Source organism: Gymnogyps californianus, chromosome 10, assembly GCF_018139145.2.
Source record: "Gymnogyps californianus isolate 813 chromosome 10, ASM1813914v2, whole genome shotgun sequence".
NCBI lineage: Eukaryota > Metazoa > Chordata > Aves > Accipitriformes > Cathartidae > Gymnogyps > Gymnogyps californianus.
Genome location: NC_059480.1, coordinates 12,316,483 through 12,338,539, shown reverse-complemented (window position 1 = coordinate 12,338,539; position 22,057 = coordinate 12,316,483). Strand labels below are relative to the sequence as shown.

General features: G+C 38.7%; 1 protein-coding gene across 1 annotated transcript in view; it reads left to right on the top strand.

Annotated features, from left to right (window-relative positions):
• Nucleotides 1-20,517: 20,517 nt before the first annotated feature.
• ATR (ATR serine/threonine kinase) overlaps nucleotides 20,518-22,057 on the top strand; it is a 42,590-nt gene continuing 41,050 nt past the window's right edge. The window contains exons 1-2 of the mRNA XM_050902561.1: nucleotides 20,518-20,576; nucleotides 21,502-21,593. Coding sequence (XP_050758518.1) covers nucleotides 20,518-20,576; nucleotides 21,502-21,593 — 151 coding nt within the window. The remainder of the gene's footprint in view (nucleotides 20,577-21,501; nucleotides 21,594-22,057) is intronic.

The window sequence follows — 22,057 nt, the reverse complement described above, 5'->3', positions numbered from 1 at the left end:
AATAAATACCTTGCACATGCAGGTTTATCACCACCCAAGATGACTCAGACCACAGGCAATTCTGATAAGATTTAACATTAAGCCTCCAAAGGTACATGTCTATTAGAACTACAACTACCTGCTGAAAGAATGAGTCGTTTACAGAGAACACATTTCTCTGTACTCTGGTAGTGTTCATATGACACTTAGATTTTCTGTAGTCTATGCTTATATTAAACCATCTCCTGCTGCCCCAGGACAGGGTAGGTACAAACACTGTTTTTATGCTGAGAAAGTGCCCTTGATCCTCTTTTCAGTCCTTGCCAATATGCTTAACATGAACTGACAATATTCATCTATCCCTAGCCTGCCTTCTACGCCTGGGAAGCTTTTTGTATCTAAAAGACAATTCACTGGAGTCTCCTGGAAATGTTCCACATCCACCATTAATACAGATACAAACCACTGTTGATACCATCGTGTTATTTCTTTGTGTGCAGAGGAGTATCTGTGGCTGAGCGACCACGAAGGATAAAGTGAGTAGGCCAAACAGCAGTTCCTGCTGCTTTTTTGACCTGTTATCAAAGCCGTCAGAAAAAACAGAGCAGTTAATTGGCAATCAGGCCCAACAGTTTTCTCCATCCCTGCAGGCAACTGGCAATTTCTTTTCCAGCTTTTCATTTCAAATTCTATTTGCCTTATTTCCACGCACAGCTGCTTCTGCAATGACAATGGACATTACAAATGCTGACTCAAGAGCTTATTTTCTTTTGTTGCTGTTCTTTTTGTCTGGCATTAGGGACACACCTCCTCTGTCCCTGGTGCAAATACCACTCTATTGCTGCATCATCCTTAAATCTGTTGTTTCTAATGACAGCCAAGCTAGCATAATTTGCAAATACAGGTTGTGCTTTTATGTCAATAACCAGCTGGTTATTAGTATGTACTATCTACAATTACAAAACATGAAAATTCTGCTTCTCTTATTGGGCTTTGAATCAAACTGCTATAGATTTTAATGCAAAAAAACCCCCCACAAAAGTCATAGTTTAACCTGTAGCATTCCTGTGTTAGTTTTTCTGGGATTCTTTAAGCCAGTGTGGTGGGAACAGGGTATTTCATGCACCGTTAGTCTCTCAAGTTCTCGCCAGATTAAACTAGGAGTTCTATCCTGTCTCATTGAGAAAAGAATGCATTATAAGGTATAAGACATACAAAAGGAACTTTAAAACAAGGATATGCATCAGATGTTCCCTTTAGTCAGTAAGGAGAGAAGAGAATATGCTGCTATATTTTAACTGAGGAAATGCTAATTAAACATTAGTGAAAAGACTTGCATATAATAAAAATTTGAGCAATGGAACTAACTGCCACTGTTATACAGAAAGTTAGCTTTATATGAATACACACACAGAGATTTCTGATGTCTTTTCAAGAAGATAAAACTGCCCAAGTTTTTGTTTGCTCTGTTTGTTTTTTGGTTTTGGTTTTTTTCCCCAGCTTAGATTGAAAGATCTTTTTACTTATGCTAAGATTATTCTTGACCCTCAAATATAAAGACGATTAGGGGCCAACTAAATCAATCCTATAACAATGTGAAAGGACAAATTATTTTAGGTGTTTCACTGGTGGTCTGTAATAAAACAGCAGTGGAGATTAACTTTTTATTTTCCTGTGGTAAGACTTTTAATCTTTATGACAAAATGAATAATCAATAGGGTTTAGTGACTTTATAATTTTTTAATTATTATAGTTTACACTGGTATAGGATACAGAAAGATAGCTTATCTTTCCCATATCAGTGAAAAAGCTGCAGGAGGCATCAACACGAGAGAAATACACTTCATGTTATCCAAAGTGAAAGAAGTCTTGATTGCAGAATATAGTCACAGAATCATAGAATACCAGGTCGGAAGGGACCTCAAGGATCACCTGGTCCAACCTTTCTTGACAAAAGCACGGTCTAGACAAGATGGCCCAGCACCCTGTCCAGCCGAATCTTAAAAGTGCCCAATGTTGGGGAATCCACCACTTCCCTGGGGAGATTATTCCAATGGCAGATTGTTCTCATTGTGAAAAACTTTCCTCGTGTCCAATGGGAATCTCCCCAGGAGTAACTTGTACCCATCACCCCTTGTCTTTTCCATGTGACTCCTTGGAAAAAGGGAGTCTCCATCTTCTTTGTAGGCACCCTTTAAATATTGGAACATTGTAATAAGGTCTCACCTAAGCCTTCTTTTCTCAAGGCTGAACAAACCTAGTTCTCTCAGCCTTTCCTCATATGGCAGGCTTCCCAGTCCTTTGACCATCTTTGTGGCCCTTCTCTGGACCCTCTCCAGCCTGTCCACATCTTTTTTGTATAGCAGGGACCAAAACTGAACACAGTATTCCAGGTGTGGCCAGTCCTCTAAACATAAAAAGAAAGAATCCAATACACCTGTAGAAGGATGAGCACTGGGTCCTATAAAGAAAGAATATACAAAAATAGATCCACTGCTAATGCAGCAAAGAGGATGCTTGTAAACCTTTAAAACAGGAGAGCACTGAAAGGTCAAAGTAATTAGCTATATAAATACATATACCTGTACACATAAAAAAATAAAAAAGATACTGCAACTGCTGAAGCACATTGCTAATTTTTGAAAGAAGAGGCAGGGTATAATTATGGTATCAGGTACAGTTATTAACAGAGTAGTATGAAGTGGAAAGTTCTTTAAATATCATACAGTCAGTCTGAAGCTTCACTACCTGAAAGAGTAAGAGAGTGTGTTTCTCAGCCTAGGCTTATAAACATGGCTGGATACATTTATGACCATCAAAAGTATTTAATGACTAGAAGTTAGAGGATAACAACAAAGAAATGTTATGCTTCAACACATAAACTGATAATCCATGGATTTTTCCCTCAGTCTTCTATGTACAGCATTACACAGTGAACAAGGTACAATTTAAGAGGGAAAAATTGGTATTTTTTTTAAATTTCTTCCAAAACTGTATGCACTGTTCTTTGCTAGAGGGAAAACTATCAAACCAGCCAGAGTGATAAATATTGTGCCCATGAAATATGTATCTTCTGTAAGGAGGACTAGAAGATTTACATTGAAGTTAATTATTCACTCTATAGGAATTTATTCAACATAGTACAGTAACTCTGGTGAATAATAAAATCGACATTTTCCACTATGCCTTTAAGATAAACATGGGAGATTCAAGAATAAACAGTAAAACAATAAGCTGAGATATCTAACTGTTAAGCTGATCATGGGCCTGATCTGACTTCACTTACTACGGTATAAGTACAGAATAATTTCATGAGGCTTAAGTTAGGATGAAGAGCAATTCTATTATAAAGCAGATACATGTTTACTTCAGAAAGATACCTTTTCATCCAAACAAGATGCCTCCAGCTTCCTTTGGCTGTTGAGTATACAGAATAGCCATGCAAATTCATCAACAGTATCAGTTTCATGTAGTTTCCTTCACATGCATCTTTCAAGAGGATCTGAGACTGCCTGTGCTTTGTATTGTTGCATTCAGCACTCCGAATAAAAAACATCAATGGAAACCTTACCTATGCCAGAAGGACCACTTCTAGGAAGGTAATTTTGAAAAAAATGCTAATGCATGCAGAGTTCATAGAAGTACCTTTCCTGAAACATTCGGCAAACCTAACCTGTTTACAGTTTAGCTACACCAACACATCGGGCTGAATTTGCCTAAACTGATTATCTCAGACCATGTGTGACCTGTTCTGGTTTGGTTAATCAGTTATTTTTAAGAGTTCTGCAAGTTCCACCTGCCTCCAGCACAGGGCTAGGAGTGTTTTATCCCCTGTTCTGGAACAAGGATGTGAAATCTGTCTACCCCATATCCACAGGCAAAGCGATGCCTGCTCATACAACATTAACCCAGATGTTGCCTGATTTATAAAACTCTCAAAATTCCTGCTTGAATCTGTTGTGTCAACGATTCTTTGAGGCTGTACTCTTCCATTTCATTTGCACTAAGCATGTTGTAGTCTAGAATAGCAGGTAGTATGCAAGAATTTACCTCTGCAATTGCTCCTTGCAGCTGCCAAGAGAAGGCACTGCACCTTCCCCTCCAGTTCCAAAGACCAAGGGGAAAGCAAGGAAGTGAACTCCAGTCTTCCAGGTCCCACAACAGATTACAGGCCACTGCTCCACTTCTCATCTCATTTGCTTTAATACAACAAGCTGTGGTATTAATGAGCACATCATCAAGAGCAAATCTGAAATAGTGACATTCTCTGTGAAACTGGGATGCTGAAGTGATACAAGTCAATACCACTAGCCCTGCAGAGCTGTGTGCACGAGTTACTGCTTTCTAACTGTATTTTCTGATGTTTATACAGTCATTCATAACACACTAGTTGTAGTTAGATCACTTTTGCAAGTAACACAGAACAGCAAGGAAGTTAAATTTGTGTATTTCTGCAATACAGTGCATCCTGAGCTCCCTACCAGTTAGCAAACCATTTCCAGATGAAAAATATATGCACAAAGCTGCTTCCATGCAACAAGCAGGTTTTCTTTAGGACTTGAGAATACCAGGCAAATCACTATTGGAAATACAGAAACAAGATTTTTCTCATAGGTCTTTTGATGAGAGACAACACTTCTGTTTTTCAGAATACAAAATCAGATTGTCTGCAAAAACAATATACGCCTTAACCTGAAGCAAAATCATTCCAGTTTTGAGATGTGCTTTACGTTTTACTTGCTGAAAACTTCAAGATTAAGTATTCTGAACTACCTGCATATTTTATGTAATTTAAATAAAACATATTAGCTTTCCAATAAACTGGGGAGTACAGAATCAAAGTATACAATATAAAATACTAAACAGTTGTGCCATAATAAGCAACAAATTAAGGGACACAAAAATAAAGTTTCCCTACAGAATCTCTAACATGGTTAAATTCAAAGAACTCTGATCCAAAGTAAAGGCTGGATACAGTGAATCTGCTAAAGTGGCACTTGTTCTCAGTTTTATTATGCACAACCTTTGCCTTGGTCGAAGTTCAATAACAGCATGCACATGGTATCCAAGCTCTGTCAAGAGAAGTGCAAACACATAAGGAAAATGAAAGCATAGTAGGAATTTGAATACACTCAAACCATAAATCTTAATTACCTTTTATACTATCTCAACATCTTTCATGATCAATTTCAAATATTTTAAATATTTGTTTCATTCCCCAACAACATAAATATTTAATCAGGAAAAAGAACACAAGAGGCATAAGGACTTAATGTTTAACATAAACATACCAACTATCCACTAATAAGAGACCGTTTCCACTAAAAAGTGTTTTCAGAACTCCTTGCGAATAAAAGAAGCTTATGTTCTCATGGAAATGAAATAGAATAAACAAGAATAGAGTTGCTACAATCTACAGTAGAAAAGGATGGTCCTATTATGCCCTTTAAAGAAGTCTGAGCCTACTACTTGCAGGCAAACAGTTTGGAGACAGAGCTAAAGGTAAACAAGTTTAAATGCCTGGATGACTTCATAAGCTAGGAAGATGTGCCACCAACATATAGCAATTCAGCTCTGAAACACCCTAATCAAGCCTTACGCTTGGTCTAAAGGAGATCAGTTACTTTTGCATTCAGGTACAGAACATCTTCCAGAGGCTTACAATGCACCTTATCAGATACTACCACAGCAAAGGTACCAGAGTTATTAAGGACTAGTTTTTCAGTTGTATTCCAGCAAATTCAACTGGAGTCAGCTGAATTTGTGGATTTTCAGCATCTCTAATAATCATGCCATACATAAACTAGTGAAAAACTTTAGAAACAAATAACTCAAGTACAATGCAACTGCAATGATATTCCTTCCGAGAGAGAGAGAAGCAGCTCTTGTTTAGTGCTGCTACAGAAATGCAAGGGTTAGTGTAAACAGAAAGGTTCCTCAAGGTCTCAGTTCCATAGTTCATTACTGTGATGTGTGCTCCCCACCCCCCAACTTGACCTTTATTTCCTGCTGAAGTGATAGGCAACAGTGGCAGTCGTAATGGATGTGTCCGGTCACGTGGATTCTGGTGAGACAAGTAACAACACAATAGCCAAGGGCTAATTTGAGCCATGCGCCCGCCTAACCACAGTGCTGGTCAACTCAAGCCAAATTTGGAAGAAACTAACATCTGTACTCAGTATGTAAATATGACAAGTCAATTATCTTACTCCGTAAATAGTGGACAGCCCAGAGCCCATTGAGCTCTCCTGTACGGCAGTAGGCTGCACACCCTGAGTAGGGAAGCCTCTCAAGGTTACTCCTTGAGGTTGAGAGAATCCTTGTCGCGTCAGATACTTGGAAAGTGAATTGGGAATGAGAGCGCTGAAACTTTGAAATCTTAGCTAAAAGTGATATAAAGGATTGAGTGCACACATATAATCCTTTAGACATAAACTGTTGACAAAGTCTGGGACTAAGTCTGGATCCAGCTGCACCTAAACTCCCCTCTGAGGAGGAGTTTAGAATGCAAGAGGGTCCTTTCTGAACCTCATGACTCAAAGGGAGGGTGTCCCTGACAGTTTTGTCTGACCCTGTCCTCTATGCAGTAAATAATCAAGTGTACCTTGCCATTGAATCTTGTTAAACCACTGTCACATTAACTGTGAAACTTTGTTAAATACGAGTCAAGTGCGTCACTCCATCCATGACAATTACACGCCCAGAAAGTCATAGACATATTTGCTAACATTTTGATTTTACAATAAGAAACTCTTGCAACCAGCAATAAAACCTGCATGCCGTTAATGGCACACAAGGACAGGAAAGAATAGGCAAAAACAGGAAGAGGGGGACTACGGAATTCCATTGGGAGGCACGAGATCATGCAGAAGACCTTCCCTTTGTTGAGCAAACCCTAGAACAAGTGTCTCCTCTAGCCTATTAGAAAATGTACATTTGTGGAAACCACCAGGGTTGTAATGCATGTGATCTTTGCGGGTGTGGTACTAATCTTCCCAATGTAAATCATCTTAGAGTTGCTTGAGCTTCCACCATACTGTCCAGAGTCTAGAATATTTTTTACCTTTTACTGATACAGTTAAAACTAGTGCTCACTAAGGAAATTCACAAGGCCTGGTATAAAACTCATGAAACTTGCAGCCCATTTCTGAGCGCTGTGTGGCTTACACTTGAGAGACCCATTTTCACCTCTGTGCTTCAGATATATAACATAGTTACAATCAGGTCTGCTTCTATTCACAATTAAAGTCACATGTATTTGCAATGAAAAATTTTATTCGCATTCAGCATTAACGTGTTTTCCTTAGCTCAAGAACACTACCGAGCCTGCCCACTATAACTAAAAAGAACAATGGTAACAGAAGTGAAGCAACCCCATCATCTCATCTTTTTATCCAAGAATCTGAAGTTGGGTTTTTGTATATAAATTAAATATTTAAAGGCACTGTTCTGAAAGCAAAAATCTTGCTTTTCCATTTTACACATGGCAATGTCTGTATTCAAGTAATCCATGATTGCAGAGCTACATTCAAATTAATTAGCAAGGTATTAACCATTAGGATGGGGCTCAGGACAGATTAAGGTGACTTGGTGGAAGAAACTTCTTTACAAGTGTAAACACCATAATGTTTACACTGGTCCAGGAAGCATTTGACTGAGCCTTGAACAGAAACCAAATTTGTCTTTCTTTCAACAAGTTCAATCAACTTAATATACTGTTTCATTTTATATGACCTTTTCTTATCTCCTCTCACCAGCAGTATCATTTGCCCTCTGGATGGATCATCTGATATTCTCCAAAAATCAGTTTATTATACTGAAACCTATGTCCATGCTGCCTAGTCATTAGGCTTCCCTGTACACAAGTGTGCTAGACCCTACTTCCTGGAGAACTTCTGCAAGCTCCCATCAAGTACCTCTTCTGCTTTTCCTATTCTACATGGCTACCCTTGCCTCACTGACCTTGTCCCCGTATCCACCATCTTTACCCATACGAATGTCTTTGCTTGCATATCACTTCTGAATACATCCACCTGGTGACCAGGCAAATGCACTGTCTCTGGAAGGCCAGAGTTGGCAAGGATCATGCTTTCCAATTAGCAGTGAAAGCTGGGGCCTCAGATGCTGCCACCAAAGGCAAGAAAAAAATACAGGCTGAACTAACACCACAGCCACCATAGCACAGGGTGCCAAACCCAGAAATTGTGGCAAGATGAATGCCTACTAAGGTCAAAGCATCATAGCAGTTTTACTATGCAAATGCATGTTAGATGGAAAGAGTCTATCATTAACATATAGAAAATTTTATGAGAAACTAGGGAACAGTGTGTCATAAACCCCATTTGATTACCAGTCACTGCTCTGAAGAATAGAATTAAACGTTTAAGTCCAAACTTGGTTTCTCTGTGACATTTCATTAAAGCAAACCACACTAAAATATAAATGGAAAGGCTACACTATAAAAGCAAGTTCATTCAGGCACTCCATCCTCAAGTAATTCTTTTGTGCCTAGGCTGACATTACATATCAAGTTTACAACAGCAAAAGGGAGCGAGTTAAAAGACACACCAGCAAATGATACTTAATCTCTTTCTTTCTCTGTCTAGGTTTATGCACATACAGCTTTTGTTAGCATGCAACTACAATGACAAATAAAAATTGCATTATTTTTATGGGAAATTCCCATATAAATATTCTCCGATATATATCTTAATTAGCGAAAAAATCCTGAAATTTTTTTTGAAACATTTGCATCAATAAGAATTGTGTCTGCACACACAGCAAAACTCATGCTCAGAGCTCATGATGTGTTGACAGGACCCTCATTTGACACAGGGGCTTTCTGGGTGTTCCAGTACTCTGCAAATAAGATTCACAACTTGGGGGTTATGCTTAAATTATTCTTGTACTTCTTTATTAAACTATAGCACTGCTAGTTAATTACTAAACAGAAAAGGTAAGCAGAAGCAATAGTCAGGACCCTAACTTTTCAAAAACAATCACAAGTCAGACCCTAACCAACTAAAAAAAAAAAAAGAAGTGTCAAAGGGTTTTAAAATTATTCAGGTAGAATGACATCTGTCTTCTGTTTTCAGATATTTCACGTCTTTCTCAGATTAACTTTTCAAGCTTTTCTCTGTAACTGGGAGGAGTAGAAAGTTGTTCTAAAATTAAACAGACCCTCACATAATTTCTCAACTCCACAAACGAAGACTTTTGAGAGCATCTTCAATTTTCATTGAAAACTCAGTCAAATTATGAGAACTGATGATATTGTGGAAGTCATTGACTCACCATCTTCTGGTCTGCCTCTAAGTTACAATTTAAATAGTACGTTTCTAGAAGTGATAGTGCTATTAAAGTCAAGTAGTTGCAATGTTATCGCCACCTCAGTATTTGCAGTAAGGAAACAAAAGTAATCAGAAACATCAAAATACAACAAATAGCACAGCTTTTCACTATCTACCAGCTTCTAGCACAGCAATTGTTACTACCAATTTCACAGCCAAAATTCTGCTGCTGCTATTAGCAAATTAGTTTCACATTACAAACTTCACAGTTTTTCAGTTTGCTGGATTTTGCATTCCATCTACTACAATCAAAGTGTACTCACCTTCAACTGTTTAATCTGTTACAATATCACTGATGTTTTTACAGTATCTTTTGCAAGGCTGTCAGTTTTTGTCCCAAGCCTCTATTTCTTCCAGATTCGGTGCCGCTTGAGAGGTAGGACATCCTGTACTCTGTGTTCTTTGCTAAGGAATTTATCCTTCTATGGCACTCAACTTCAGAAAAGTATCTTTTTCTTAAGCCAACTGCAACATTATGAACCATTTTTCTCTTCTCCAAGCATGAAAATTACATTTAGTTAGCACGTAACTTAAAAAGCAAAACTGTGAACAATGCTATCAGTGAACAAACAGCCTAAGAGGCAGAAGAGGAGGGAGATCTTAACACAGCGCAACTGCAACACTCCAGAAAACCACTGCCTTTATCTTTCCATGTGCCTGCTCTCTGGTAGTCTGGAGTAGGAAACCTCAGCTTGCTACAAATACCAAAACTCCAGCAGAGTGCCACAGGCTAACTCTTTCTAATGAACTTAGTTTTAAGGTCACCCCAGAAGTTAATCATATGAAGATCATTAAGAGTAACAATAGAAATGCACATTAATTCTCCTCTCAGCAATTCAATTTACATCCACATATTCTTCATATTCTAGCTAATTGCAATTACTAAATAGTACCAAATAGATGTGTGTTGCCGGAGTATTTTTCAGTTTTCATTAATTATCAGATAGCAGTATGGCCTTCTGTCACCTGCTAATTCCTCATTCAACTCTACATGGTTCAAAAGATTATTAGGAGATTAGACTGATCAGCTACTATACTACAAGCAAGCCAGGATTTTCTGTCATGGAAAATTCATAGGTTATTTTTGTTTTTCTTTTTTCATTGGTCAAGCTGGAGGAAAAAGGAGGGTCTTCTACAATACAAGGCAAAAGCAGCTAGCAGCATTTCAAAACCATCCAGTCTCTGCAGAGTCCATGGACACATAAATGCTACCCATTTGCCAGTTCATAGCCTTAAGGAGCTATGTTTGCTAAAGTGTTGAGGATAAAAGGAGCACATTAGTAAATCTGAGTAACTAAAACTAAATAGAGTATTGTTTGTAGCTTCTAAACTAGAAGACTATCTGGGGCACACATGAAGTTCATTTGCTGGTACTATAGTTCTTAATAATTAGGCCAGAAGAAAACATCTACGGTTGTTGTTGCCAACTGTAATTTTTAATCATATTTTGAAGAGGAAAAAAAAAATTTCTGAGTAAATTCTTTGTAACTAAATTATTCAAAATCTCAGCCTGAGGACTCATATGATTAGGAGATAGCTTTCATTTAAGAATATAAAGTTGTTTCTGATGCTTAGGTAAAAACTTTACCATCTTTCTTACAAACCAGAAATCAAAATTAAAAAAACTTTACAATAATCTTGGGTTTAGACAATTTTTTTTTTTTTTTTTAAATAGTTTGAGCTGGCAACATGAGCAGACATCCCTAAGCGTTTAAATCACGCATTGCAACTACGCCAAAAAAAAAAAATCACAAGTTTAAAAAAAAATTTTTGTCTAAATATAAAATATAGCCAGGCACTTCTACTAAAACAATAAATATCTAACATTTTATTCATCTGCTGCAAAACAGTGCATAAAGATGTGCACAATTTTATTAACTAGAAATTTTGTTTCTTTTTCTCAAGTATCATAAAAACATTCCTCTTACAAAATAGTGCTAGGCTAGTAACAACCCTTACAAATCTAAAAGTGATAGTTTAAAAAAATTACTTTTTGCTTTAAAATTAATGACCTGAAGTCCCATAAAGTGAGAAAGATACGCTTATACAGTTATCTACAGTCTAGTAACTATAGGGCACAATACTTACTACACAGAAAATCCTATAAGCTGGTCAGGCAGATTACCTTTGTAAGGAGTCTTTTTGCTCAGTTAGACATGAATTCTGAGTATTCTTACATTTAATATGTATTTACATTTGCTTTGTGTTAGCCATTTTAAAATGTCCCACAGTAATGTGACAACTGTTGCTCTCATAGCCTGCAGTAAATGCTACAGTCTTCCAAAATTGCCAGATAACAGTCCAAGGTCTGTCCAAACCATGGCACTTTCGAAGTAAAATATTAATATTTCTTACACTGCTTGTAAGTCATAACACTTGTTAGGACTTTGAGAGCAGATTTTCACATGTTCAGCAAATGAAATATGTAGCTAAAAACTGCCTCTGATGATAAAATGATCAGATAAATCAGCTTGTTGATAAATCTGCTCTTTTACCAGGGCAAAACATGTCTCTGGAGGAGATCTTACAAGATACACAGTTTATTTCACATAATATTTTAACTAAATAAGCAAACATTTTGGATTTTAAGTTACCTACAAGTCTGCACCAAGGGGCTCATCCTCCTCCCACTGACCTTCACAAAACCTGAATAACCCTGTCACGTTGTTTACTGTCACTTTACACAGTGACAATTCATGAAAAATAACTCATATTTCCAACTCTCCAAAATTAATGCTCTTGAGCATTAAACAGTAATCTATATTTAAATCCCTATTTTCAAATTTCTAAACATGGCACAGAAATATTTATTGTGCTATTACTATCAATTAGCAAGCCAACACTATGCTTACCTTCCATACTCTCATTCAAATATGAAAGACAAGCTTTCCCACTATTACTGGTCTATCTCCCTCTGGTTGAGGAGTCCAGCTAAAAGCAATACAACTGAAGTGCCATCTTAATGAAGCACTTCTAGGTAGGCACAGAGACTATAGTAGCACCCAGTTACACATCCAACATACACTTATTTTGTTGACAAGGACTGATATGGATTAATCCTATTGAGTTTAAATGCCTTGATCTTAATTTACTTAGTAAAAAGCAGAATGGTAGCTTAAAGAATAAACTATATGGCAGAAGAGTTTGTTCCATAGACTAACCACCACAAAAAATGTTTCAGGAGGAAAAGCATGCAGAAGTTTTGGAATGCAACAGAAATATGTCCTTCTATTACTATAGATTATTTCATAATTTCTGCTTTCCCCAAGGCAGTCAGTCTATCAGACAGAACTTTATTAAAAAGCCCAGCATGGCTGACCCAGTAGCTGTCTTTCACCACAACAGTAGGGCTGCCATTTTAGGGTGCAAGCCACCTTATGAAAACAAACATAACACAGTGCCAGAAGGAGGGATTTGCTCTGGCATGACAAACAACTGGTCTCATGTTGCTGTCAAGCCTCTCTTGGGAGCAGCTTTGGTAGGACGTGACCAAACCACCTTGCCCATGCTGAAGCCACCAACTGGTAGGTTTGAGTCTCAGGCAGAATGGACGGTCTCAAAGATTTTTGGAAATTTTGGGGACTGTACACATTAGTTTTGATTTTTTTTTTTTTAAATCTCTATCAAAAAAAAAAAGATTGCATTCCCTTTTAATACCATCTTTATGCAAAAGCTCAATCACCTTGACACATATAGCATTACCAAACTGCAAGAGGCAACTGAAATTTTGCCAGGCTTAATTTTATTAGAATGGCTAAAAAAAAAGTTGGAGTAATTCCCATATACACAATGGAAACTTCCACTTTGCAATGGCATACCCACATGTACATTTTAGTTAATGCTGATAAAGTTGCATTTTACTTTATTCAAAACATTACAGAGTTCCCAACACTGTGGCTTACAGGGGATATATATTTTCCATGTATGTTTAGCAACACGTATCTGGAGACACATAGTAATAGCAGAATACTGAAATCCCTTTGGAAAGATCAAAGATACATAAATATCAATGATTAAGATGAACAAGATATCAGCTTTTAGAAGAATTTGTCCAATAGGCCGTGAACTAGTGAAGTAGTTATCTGTGGATACAACTGTAAGCACATGATAACACTCTTTTAAATCAATCGAATTATCGATAAGATCTAAATTTATTTCTATGCTATAGCATTTTGCTGATTTGGGATGTGAAAAATATTCTGCCCATACAATTAAGTGGCTGATATAGGTGTTGACAAGTAAAGCAAAATATATCTTTATATTCAATTATGAATTGTTTTCTCACTGAATACATTGTGTTACCTAAGGGAAAAAAAAAAAAGATTCAGAATCAAGTCCTGATGCCAGCTGTATCACTGGCAAAATCCACACGAGTTTCAATTAAATATATCTTGATTCTATAAATTAAGCTTGGAAGGACTAGAAACATCGCAGAAGTAAAATAGCTCAATGGAAAAGAATTTCATACTACTTTATATTGACCTACCTTTAGGAAATCAAAGAACAGAATCTAGTTTCCCTTTGTCATAAGGGGATAAACTAGTGCAAAGAGAAATGGTAGGACACATGGAAACAACATAGGAGAAAGGGAGACGTGGAGCTAGAAGAGGAGCTTGATAAATCAGCAGGACAAAAACATTCCAAACTATAAAAATTTTGGAAAATAGAAACCTATCAGGGAACATCTGGTTTGAAGAGAAACAGCTAGCTCCTGAAGCTCACAGTGAGACAAATCCTTTAAATTAACATTCAGGTAAATATAATCTTGCTGATAACATACGGCCTAATATTTCAGCTTTCCTACATGTCAATGTTTTTAATCAGTCCATTCTACCAATGATTATTAACAAGATGAAAGGATGAATACACTAAGTGAATTAAAGTGGGTAATACTGGATCCAGCATTAATTTTTTTTGCTAGTGCCTATTATTATTAAGGGAACATCTGCAAGAGAGCCCTGAAAGCGGGTTGATAATCCTTTTCCTACCAAAAGCATGCATGTAGAAGCACACAATCTGCTTTATCCATAATTTATTTCTGAGGCTTAGCAATACCAGTCTCACTGATGAGCTATTGTGATGTACTACCTTTATTCTCCTTGGACACCTGTATGTAATAGCAGTAACTAAGTACACACCTTCACATAAAAATCTAGAAATTCATCAAGTAATTTACATTTAGAAGTACCAAAACAAATAATTATGTATATAATAAGGTCATGACTGACATTTAGTATTTCCTACATGTGACCAGCTGAATCAAAACTGAAATCATGTAATTAGTAATTTTATCACAAACATAATACACTGGAGAATAGAGAAGTCACCCTGTTTCATTTTGCAGCCCTTTCTTAAAAGTGTAGCAACAGTGATGCTTAAAAACCCCTTCATAAAGTGGGATTACATGACTGTAACGCAGAACTGGTTCGATCAGTAACCTGGAACTCCTGATCCATATTGATCTGACTAACGCCAGTTGTTTGGTTTCATTGTTAATATCCCTTTGAATATCACAACATGACCACTAGTCAACTGTTTGCTCAGTGAATGTCAAGCCTGAAACGAGCTAGTGAGACACCACCTTACACAGAAGATCTTAAAACCTAGGTTTTAGATTGAAAAGTGTTTGCAGTTGCTTAGCTAGGTATCTTTTCCCAGCGCTACATTTACAAGTTATTGTTTCCTTATTGTCTGGCACAGTACAGTGGAGCCTTCTCCAGTAATAATTCTGTTTGCTAGGATCAGATCCTTTTACTTACTAGTACTCCTGTTCTACATTTATTTAATCCATTTACGTAGACCTAATGATTTTTGGAGTTTTTATGGCAACAGTTATCATGGATGTGTGAAGTACTTCACACATCATGGTGAATGCTATGAAAATATTTAATTAATTACTGAAATAAGAAGGGTGGGAACTAAACATTACATACAGACTTTACATGAACTGTTAAATGTAAGGGTACAATCGTTTTAGTTCAAGTATTTCCATATTACATGCTGTTAAGGTAATGTCTATTCCATTGATACAATCCTCACAGAGTAGTGAAAGCTCCAAGTACTGGGAAAATACTCACCAAGGAACATATGCTCCTCCAAAAGGTAATGAATACTGTTCCAACATATATAGGTTTAATTTATTTGACTTCTAAAAAAAGAGGGTAAAAGGACAAAAACCGTTAATCCCCTTTCTCCCTCCTCCATTATGTTGGTTTCTACAGTAAGCCATGCAATGGGGAAAGCTGACATTTAGCAGAACTTTTATCAATATTCCCATGCATAAGACTTTATTCTAGTCTTAATCAGTATGGAACACAGAACCAGATGGAAAATTATTTCTCCTCACATTAAATCTCTCTCCAAAACCAACTATTTTCCACTATGAAAATTGTAGCTACTACACTTATTCAGATTTTCATTGAAGAAATTTTATTAAAAGAAGAACCTATGTGATTAGAAACAGCCAGAATTTTCAAATGTAGTTTAAATGACATTTTAAATTAAATTACTGCACAATTTTCTCCTAGCATGACTAGTACAGAGTTTTGCACTTTATTAAGGGATATTTAAGCATCACTGTTGCTATGAGTTTAAAAAAAAAAAAAAAAAGAGTAATTTCCAGAGCCAATTAAACCGTGGAAAAATTTCTCCCACAAAATCATTATGACAGTTACATTCTTTAGTTCTGCATTTTTTTTTTATTTTTAAAATCAGCATTTAAGATTCTCCAAATTTTGCCTTAGGGAACTAGATTCCAGGCATCTAACAACTCTCACTCAAAAATTATCAACTCAAAAAGTCTTGATGTTATAACACTGATCCTGGTAGTAAACACATTTCTGTGAGTTTCCTCCACAGCTACTAGCCTCAAGAATAATACTTTTCTAGAAATACTGGAAAGCAAGAAACAAGTAAGAAAAAGATATATACAGGCAACTATTTTTTGCTTATCTACAGCTACTACTATTAAAAATAAGTCATTGCTGCTATATAAATAATAACACCAGGTTCCTAAAGAATGTATAATCTAACATGCTATCTCTCCAAATTACTCAAATGTTTAATTTTACATCACCAATAGTCTTATGTAGGCAGCTTTATTCATATTAAAAACGTGGATAAATGCTTGCAGGACTAGGACCTGTCTAGATTACATATAGAAATAAAAGACATGAGAAAAGCAGATTTTAATGTTATACATTTTCTTTCCTCACTTTTTTTCCTCTTTTACCTGTTAGTTTTTGCTTAGTAGTTGGATGCACATACTCTGCTTTTACTTTTCTGACTTGCCTGTTGTCCTTACCACCATTTACTGTTTCAATTTTTCTTTTTTTTTTTCCCCCCCAAACCATCAAACCAATATTCAGGATGAGATATAATTTTAATCTGTGCTCCTTCACTCCAGCCAAGTTGACTAAGCAACAGGGTCATAGATAAAAACAGAGCATGCCGGAATACATGTTTTTATGGTGTACAGGAACAATGCAATGCGTTCAAAGGTCAGGCAACTACTCTGACAATCACTTTCATGACTATATATGGAAATTAGTCTTCAAGTAATCATACAGACTATTGGGTGTTCTTACAGCAACCATGCAAATGATAAGCCATAAGCACACCTTGATATAACATGAAACTACTTAGTACAGTTCAGAGGACCTCCATGTACCATCTTGGCTGCATTTCCTCTGACCACCATATCAGCCTGTATAATGTTCATATTTCACAGTTCATGAAGGCATCAAGGAATACACATGTGCATTTAAAAGGTTTAGTATAATCGCCTGTGTCTACCTGCAAGAGACAGCTGAGATTTAGCTGCAGTCACGCTAACCACATGGGGGAACATCTCACATTCATCCACAGAGTGGACGAGCCCCAAGAAGAACAGTAATTCTACCTCAGAATTAAACAACAACAGAGGGAATAAAAGTATAATCAACATACTCTTGTGCTCTGGGACCTGCTGGTCCAAGGCAAAGTCACTCAGTGTCTTCAAATAAGTACATTGACCTGCAGAGGCATGTGGTAAAGAAGCAACGAAAGCCAAAGAAGATAGAGGCCTGGGTGTGGTAGATTCATGCAACCACACAGCGACAGGACTGCCCAAGTGGGAAAAAGGGGCGGGAAAAGAGGAACGTCAGCTTCGGCAGAAATCTTGGTAGTGCCACATACACTGGATTTGATACTTTGCTCCATCTATCTGCATGAACTTCCCCCTGAGTTCTGCAAGCTGAGAGCTCTGCACACCTGAGATTCGTTTCATCAATATGAATGCTGCATTGGAAGAGAAAATACAGAATGGTCTCAAGGTACACTATTTTCATTAGTAATTAGTCACTCTCTCCAGCTGGATGATAATACACCTGCTCCTCCTCCTGAGGGTCAAGAGACATAAAAGTATAAAATAATGGGATAAGGAAGAAACAAAGAGATGAATTAAGAGTTTATTGAGCTGCTTATCGTGTGTTCAAGAAAAGCAAGGAACAAAGTCAGGTGTTTCAGTTGGTGTTTCTTTGGAGGGTTTGGAGAGCGTTAGGTTTTGTGAGAGCCCATAAAAAATGTTTTTATGGGGAGCATCTAGAAGACTTCTTACATCCTCACAGCACAATGAAGTTGTTATTATGGGCAGTCTTATGTAGAATCTTATAAGGCCATGGCAGTAGGAGGAACTTGATAATATGGTCAGAAGGCAGTAGACGGGGCTTTGCAATCAGGAAGAAAAGAAAGTCTCCTAACTTCACTCCCCGTGAAGAATGGGGAGCAGGAGATCTCTTTTTAGTGAATGGCTATAAGTACTTACTACAAAAAAAAAAAAACCCTGAATTTGCTTGGTAAATGCTTAAAGAAACTGCACCACAAATTTATATAGCATTCTACCTATGACAAATGAAAGCACTTCTACAATACCTATATTAATATGATCTCACTGTTGACTCAGGAGACTTCCAGGCAAAGGCACTTTTTTTTTTTTATTAAGCACTTTGTGTGCCCCACTTATGCTTTACCAACAACAACAACAAAAAATCACCCTATGATTAAATAAATTTATCACATTTCTTAGGATTGAAAGCTTAAGAATAATATAGCCTGCTCAAACTCTCCTAAGATGCCAACAGATATCCTATCTTTCTAAAGTTTCTCAGGGATGACATGGGAATTTTAACTCTACATCAAATAAGCAAGTAGTGCAATTTACAGCTTTCTTAGTGTGACTGTTGTCTCAGTCTTGGAAGTTTACACTCAGAATGTTGTTTTCACAATAAACAGATTTTTTAATTGATATTGTGTAGAAAATTGTGTTCAGAATAACCCTGATAACAAAACCCAGACATACTCAGTCTTCCTGGACTATTAAAGTTCTACTTAACAAAACATGTAAAGCTACATGGTTTCTGCTTTCTCTCCAGGAATGACTCTTGAAAGGTATTTTATAAAGTTAGCTGGTATAAAACACTGCAATAGGTGTTGAAAAACAAACTAAGATAAAACCCAGTTATGTTTTGTAAAGTTTCTCAAAGTATTCCAGGTCCTTCCCATGTTAGCAACCTTCGAAAGGTCAGCAGAATTTTTACTGAAACGGCATATGTATATTTTGCAGGATAAAAATAACCATCTATGAATGAAAAATTAGTAATGGGTTCCCCAAAAGCATCTATCTGAAATGAATCAGTAACTGAAATACACACATGCACCTCCCTCCCGCAATGCCACTTCGTGGACTGTTTTACATGCAAGAGACATAGCCCTAGCACAGTGGAAACAGGCAACAGAATTACAAGCCTCCGAGAGGATTTCAGTTCAGCCCAGAAACAATGCTAAGACAAAGTTCATAAAAAACGCAGAAAGAGCTATACCTCCTAATTAGAAAAACAAAGCTCAGACTTCTACTTCCCTTCACCTACTCTCCCTGCTATTCCTATCTACACATAACTGCCCTTATTTTATCCTTTCATACTCTGAAGTCTTGCAAACTTGCTACATAGGTAGGGCCCACACACACGGTCGTAAGCTTACATTCACCAGCACGTCCCAGGACCACTACTAAAACACACCTTCCGCTCTGGTGTAAGGCAGCACTTAACTCTCCACACACTATATGATGTTTAAGTAGCCTTTCAGGTTTTTCCTCAAAACCTTTCATACTTGATGCATTTAAATGCACGCACTCACTCCCTCAAAGGAACATGAACAGAAAGCAATATACGCTAAAAGTAAAAAAAAAATATTAATAATAACAGCACTATTTTAAATATTGTTTAACTACACTCCTCACAGCTACCTATAGGGAGGAGCGCTGAGCCAGTGGGCGCCGAGCCCCCACACCTGCCAGAATGCGCCCCCCCGCCAGCTAAGCGAGCGGAGCTCGCCCCTTCCACCCCCTTCCCCCCGGACACGGTGAAGGAGTGACACCGAGAACCGGCCACTGGCGTCGGTCGGTCGGTCGGTCGGTCGGTCGGTCCGTCCCTACCTGCCTGCCTGCCTGCCCGCCCGCCGCCGGCTGCCGCCTCCCGCAATGCCACGGCGCCCGCCGGGGCCCGCCGCCACCTGCTGCCGGCGGGGCGGGGCGAGCGGACGGGCAGCGGCGGCGGCCAATGGCAGGGCGGCCGGCGGCAAGGGCGGGCCGAGGCGGGTGTCGCTCGGGGCTGTTCTCTGCGGTCCGAAGGACTCGTCTGACCCCTGACAGAGTTGAAGGCCGCTAAGTCTGGGGCTGCAGTCTGCCTGCGGGGCGGCAGGACGCCGGGGCACCCTGAGGAGACTGCCGCCATGGTCGGCCCGGGGGGACAGCGAGCGGTAGGGAGCGCTCTAGCCGCAGCCCGTGCTCCGCCGATGCGCCCGTCGTGGCCCGGCTCCGGCTGGCGCTCCCGGCAGCCCCTCAGTGCCCGTGCCGGGAGACGGCCGCGGCTCGGCGGGGTGCGCTCGGCCCCTGCTCGGTTGTTACCTGTCTGTGCACTGCACCGCGGAGGAGAGCCCCGCCGGGGCAGCGAGGTCCCCGTGGGAGGCCATTAGAAACCGAGCACTGAGCCGCCGTGACCGCTCTATCGTCTGGTGACGAAGCAGTTAAACTTCGGCAGCGCCGCGGAGGAGCGCAGCCGCCCGTTCGACAGCGGAGGAGGTTTGGGTCCTGCCGGACGCCGTCACGCAGTTCCCGCCTCGGCGGCGCGCGGATTGTTTCAAAGCGGGAGCCATGGCCGAGCAGGGCCTGGAGATGGCCTCCATGATCCCGGCGCTGCGGGAGCTGGCCAGGTAGGACAGACCCGGCCTCCGCCTCATAGGGTAGTGGGGGGAAGGGGATTGTGCTGTGCTGTGCTGTGCTGTGCTGTGGTGAAGCGCGCCCGGCCTTGGCATCAGTGTGTGGCGTGGGGAGGTAGAAAAGTAGGTTCCTTCCCCAGCGCTGCGCGAGGTCTCCTGGGGCTGGGGCTGCGCCCTCCCTTCATCCTGGTCGCCTTCTCCCATCACCTGCCTGCGGTGCTCCCTCCCTCACGGGTGGTGCTGGTAGAACCTGATGGGAGAGGCGTGTTGGCCTGCATAGCACCCAGCGTCCTGGAGACTTTCGTTGTGTTTGTAGTGTGGTTTCACTGAGAATTAAACGACCTTGAAAATGTTTGGCTCTAAAGTTTCAGTGGGAGCATCAAGACTGCAGGTTTGTTTTGTGGTGGGTAGCTAGTTGATGTGGAGGTACAGTTGAATGTTGAAGATTTGACCTGACGAGCTAGCTGCCATCTTAGTCACCTGAGCAGTTGCTATTGACACCTCTTACCCAGGGTATTGGTAGCTAATCAGTTGAATAATTTTGGTTAATTCCAAAAGTAAAATAGGGTTCTTAATTTTATTTTTTTCTGCACCAAAGCTGGTTTGTTGCTTGGTAGTAGCATGCGGATAAATCCCTTAGTCTGCCAGATGTGGATTTAATGTATATCAAACATAATTGCATCACAAAATTAAATGATCTTCAGCACTTCATAAAACTTTGTACTTCTGAAGAATAAGGAGAAAGAGGAACAGGCAATACGCTGGTCACTAAAGCAAGAAATCAATTTGTATTTCTTTTTGAAGACTTCTAGAAGAAAAAAAAAATCAGTGTTTAACATTGTGTTGTTGAGAGAGACTTCAAATAATTATTTTGTATTTTAAAATGGATAATGTCAAAATAATGTACTTTTAATTTTAGTGCAGGTCCAGAAGAATACAATACAGTTGTGCAGAAACCAAGACAAATACTCTGCCAGTTCATTGACAGAATTCTTACAGATGTAGATGTTGGTAAGTATTACATCCCTATCTTTTAAAATTATTATCTGCTTTATGCTTTAAGTACTTCCTGCCAAAAAAAAGTTACAACTCTCATTTCAACAAAGATTTAGTAGTTGAATGCAATACCATTTATGACTTATTTTTTAATAACTTCCATGATGAAGTATTTGCTATTATGATGTGAAATAACTTTAAGTAAAAAAAAAAAAAAGGAGAGGGAAATGCAGTGTAGGGTTCTATGAACATAAATGCTCGCAACATTGAAAATCAGGAGTATCATGTAATGTGATTGTTCATTGAGTAATATAGCTTGCAAGTCTTAATACTCACAGGGTCTTTCAGAATTGAAATACTTTGATGTAAACAGCTTTATTTTTAATTTTAGAATTCTAACAAAGCCTTATTTTAGTACTCCTTAAATCATGTTAAGGTTCCAATTATTACAGTACTTCAAAAACATTTTTGTAATTATG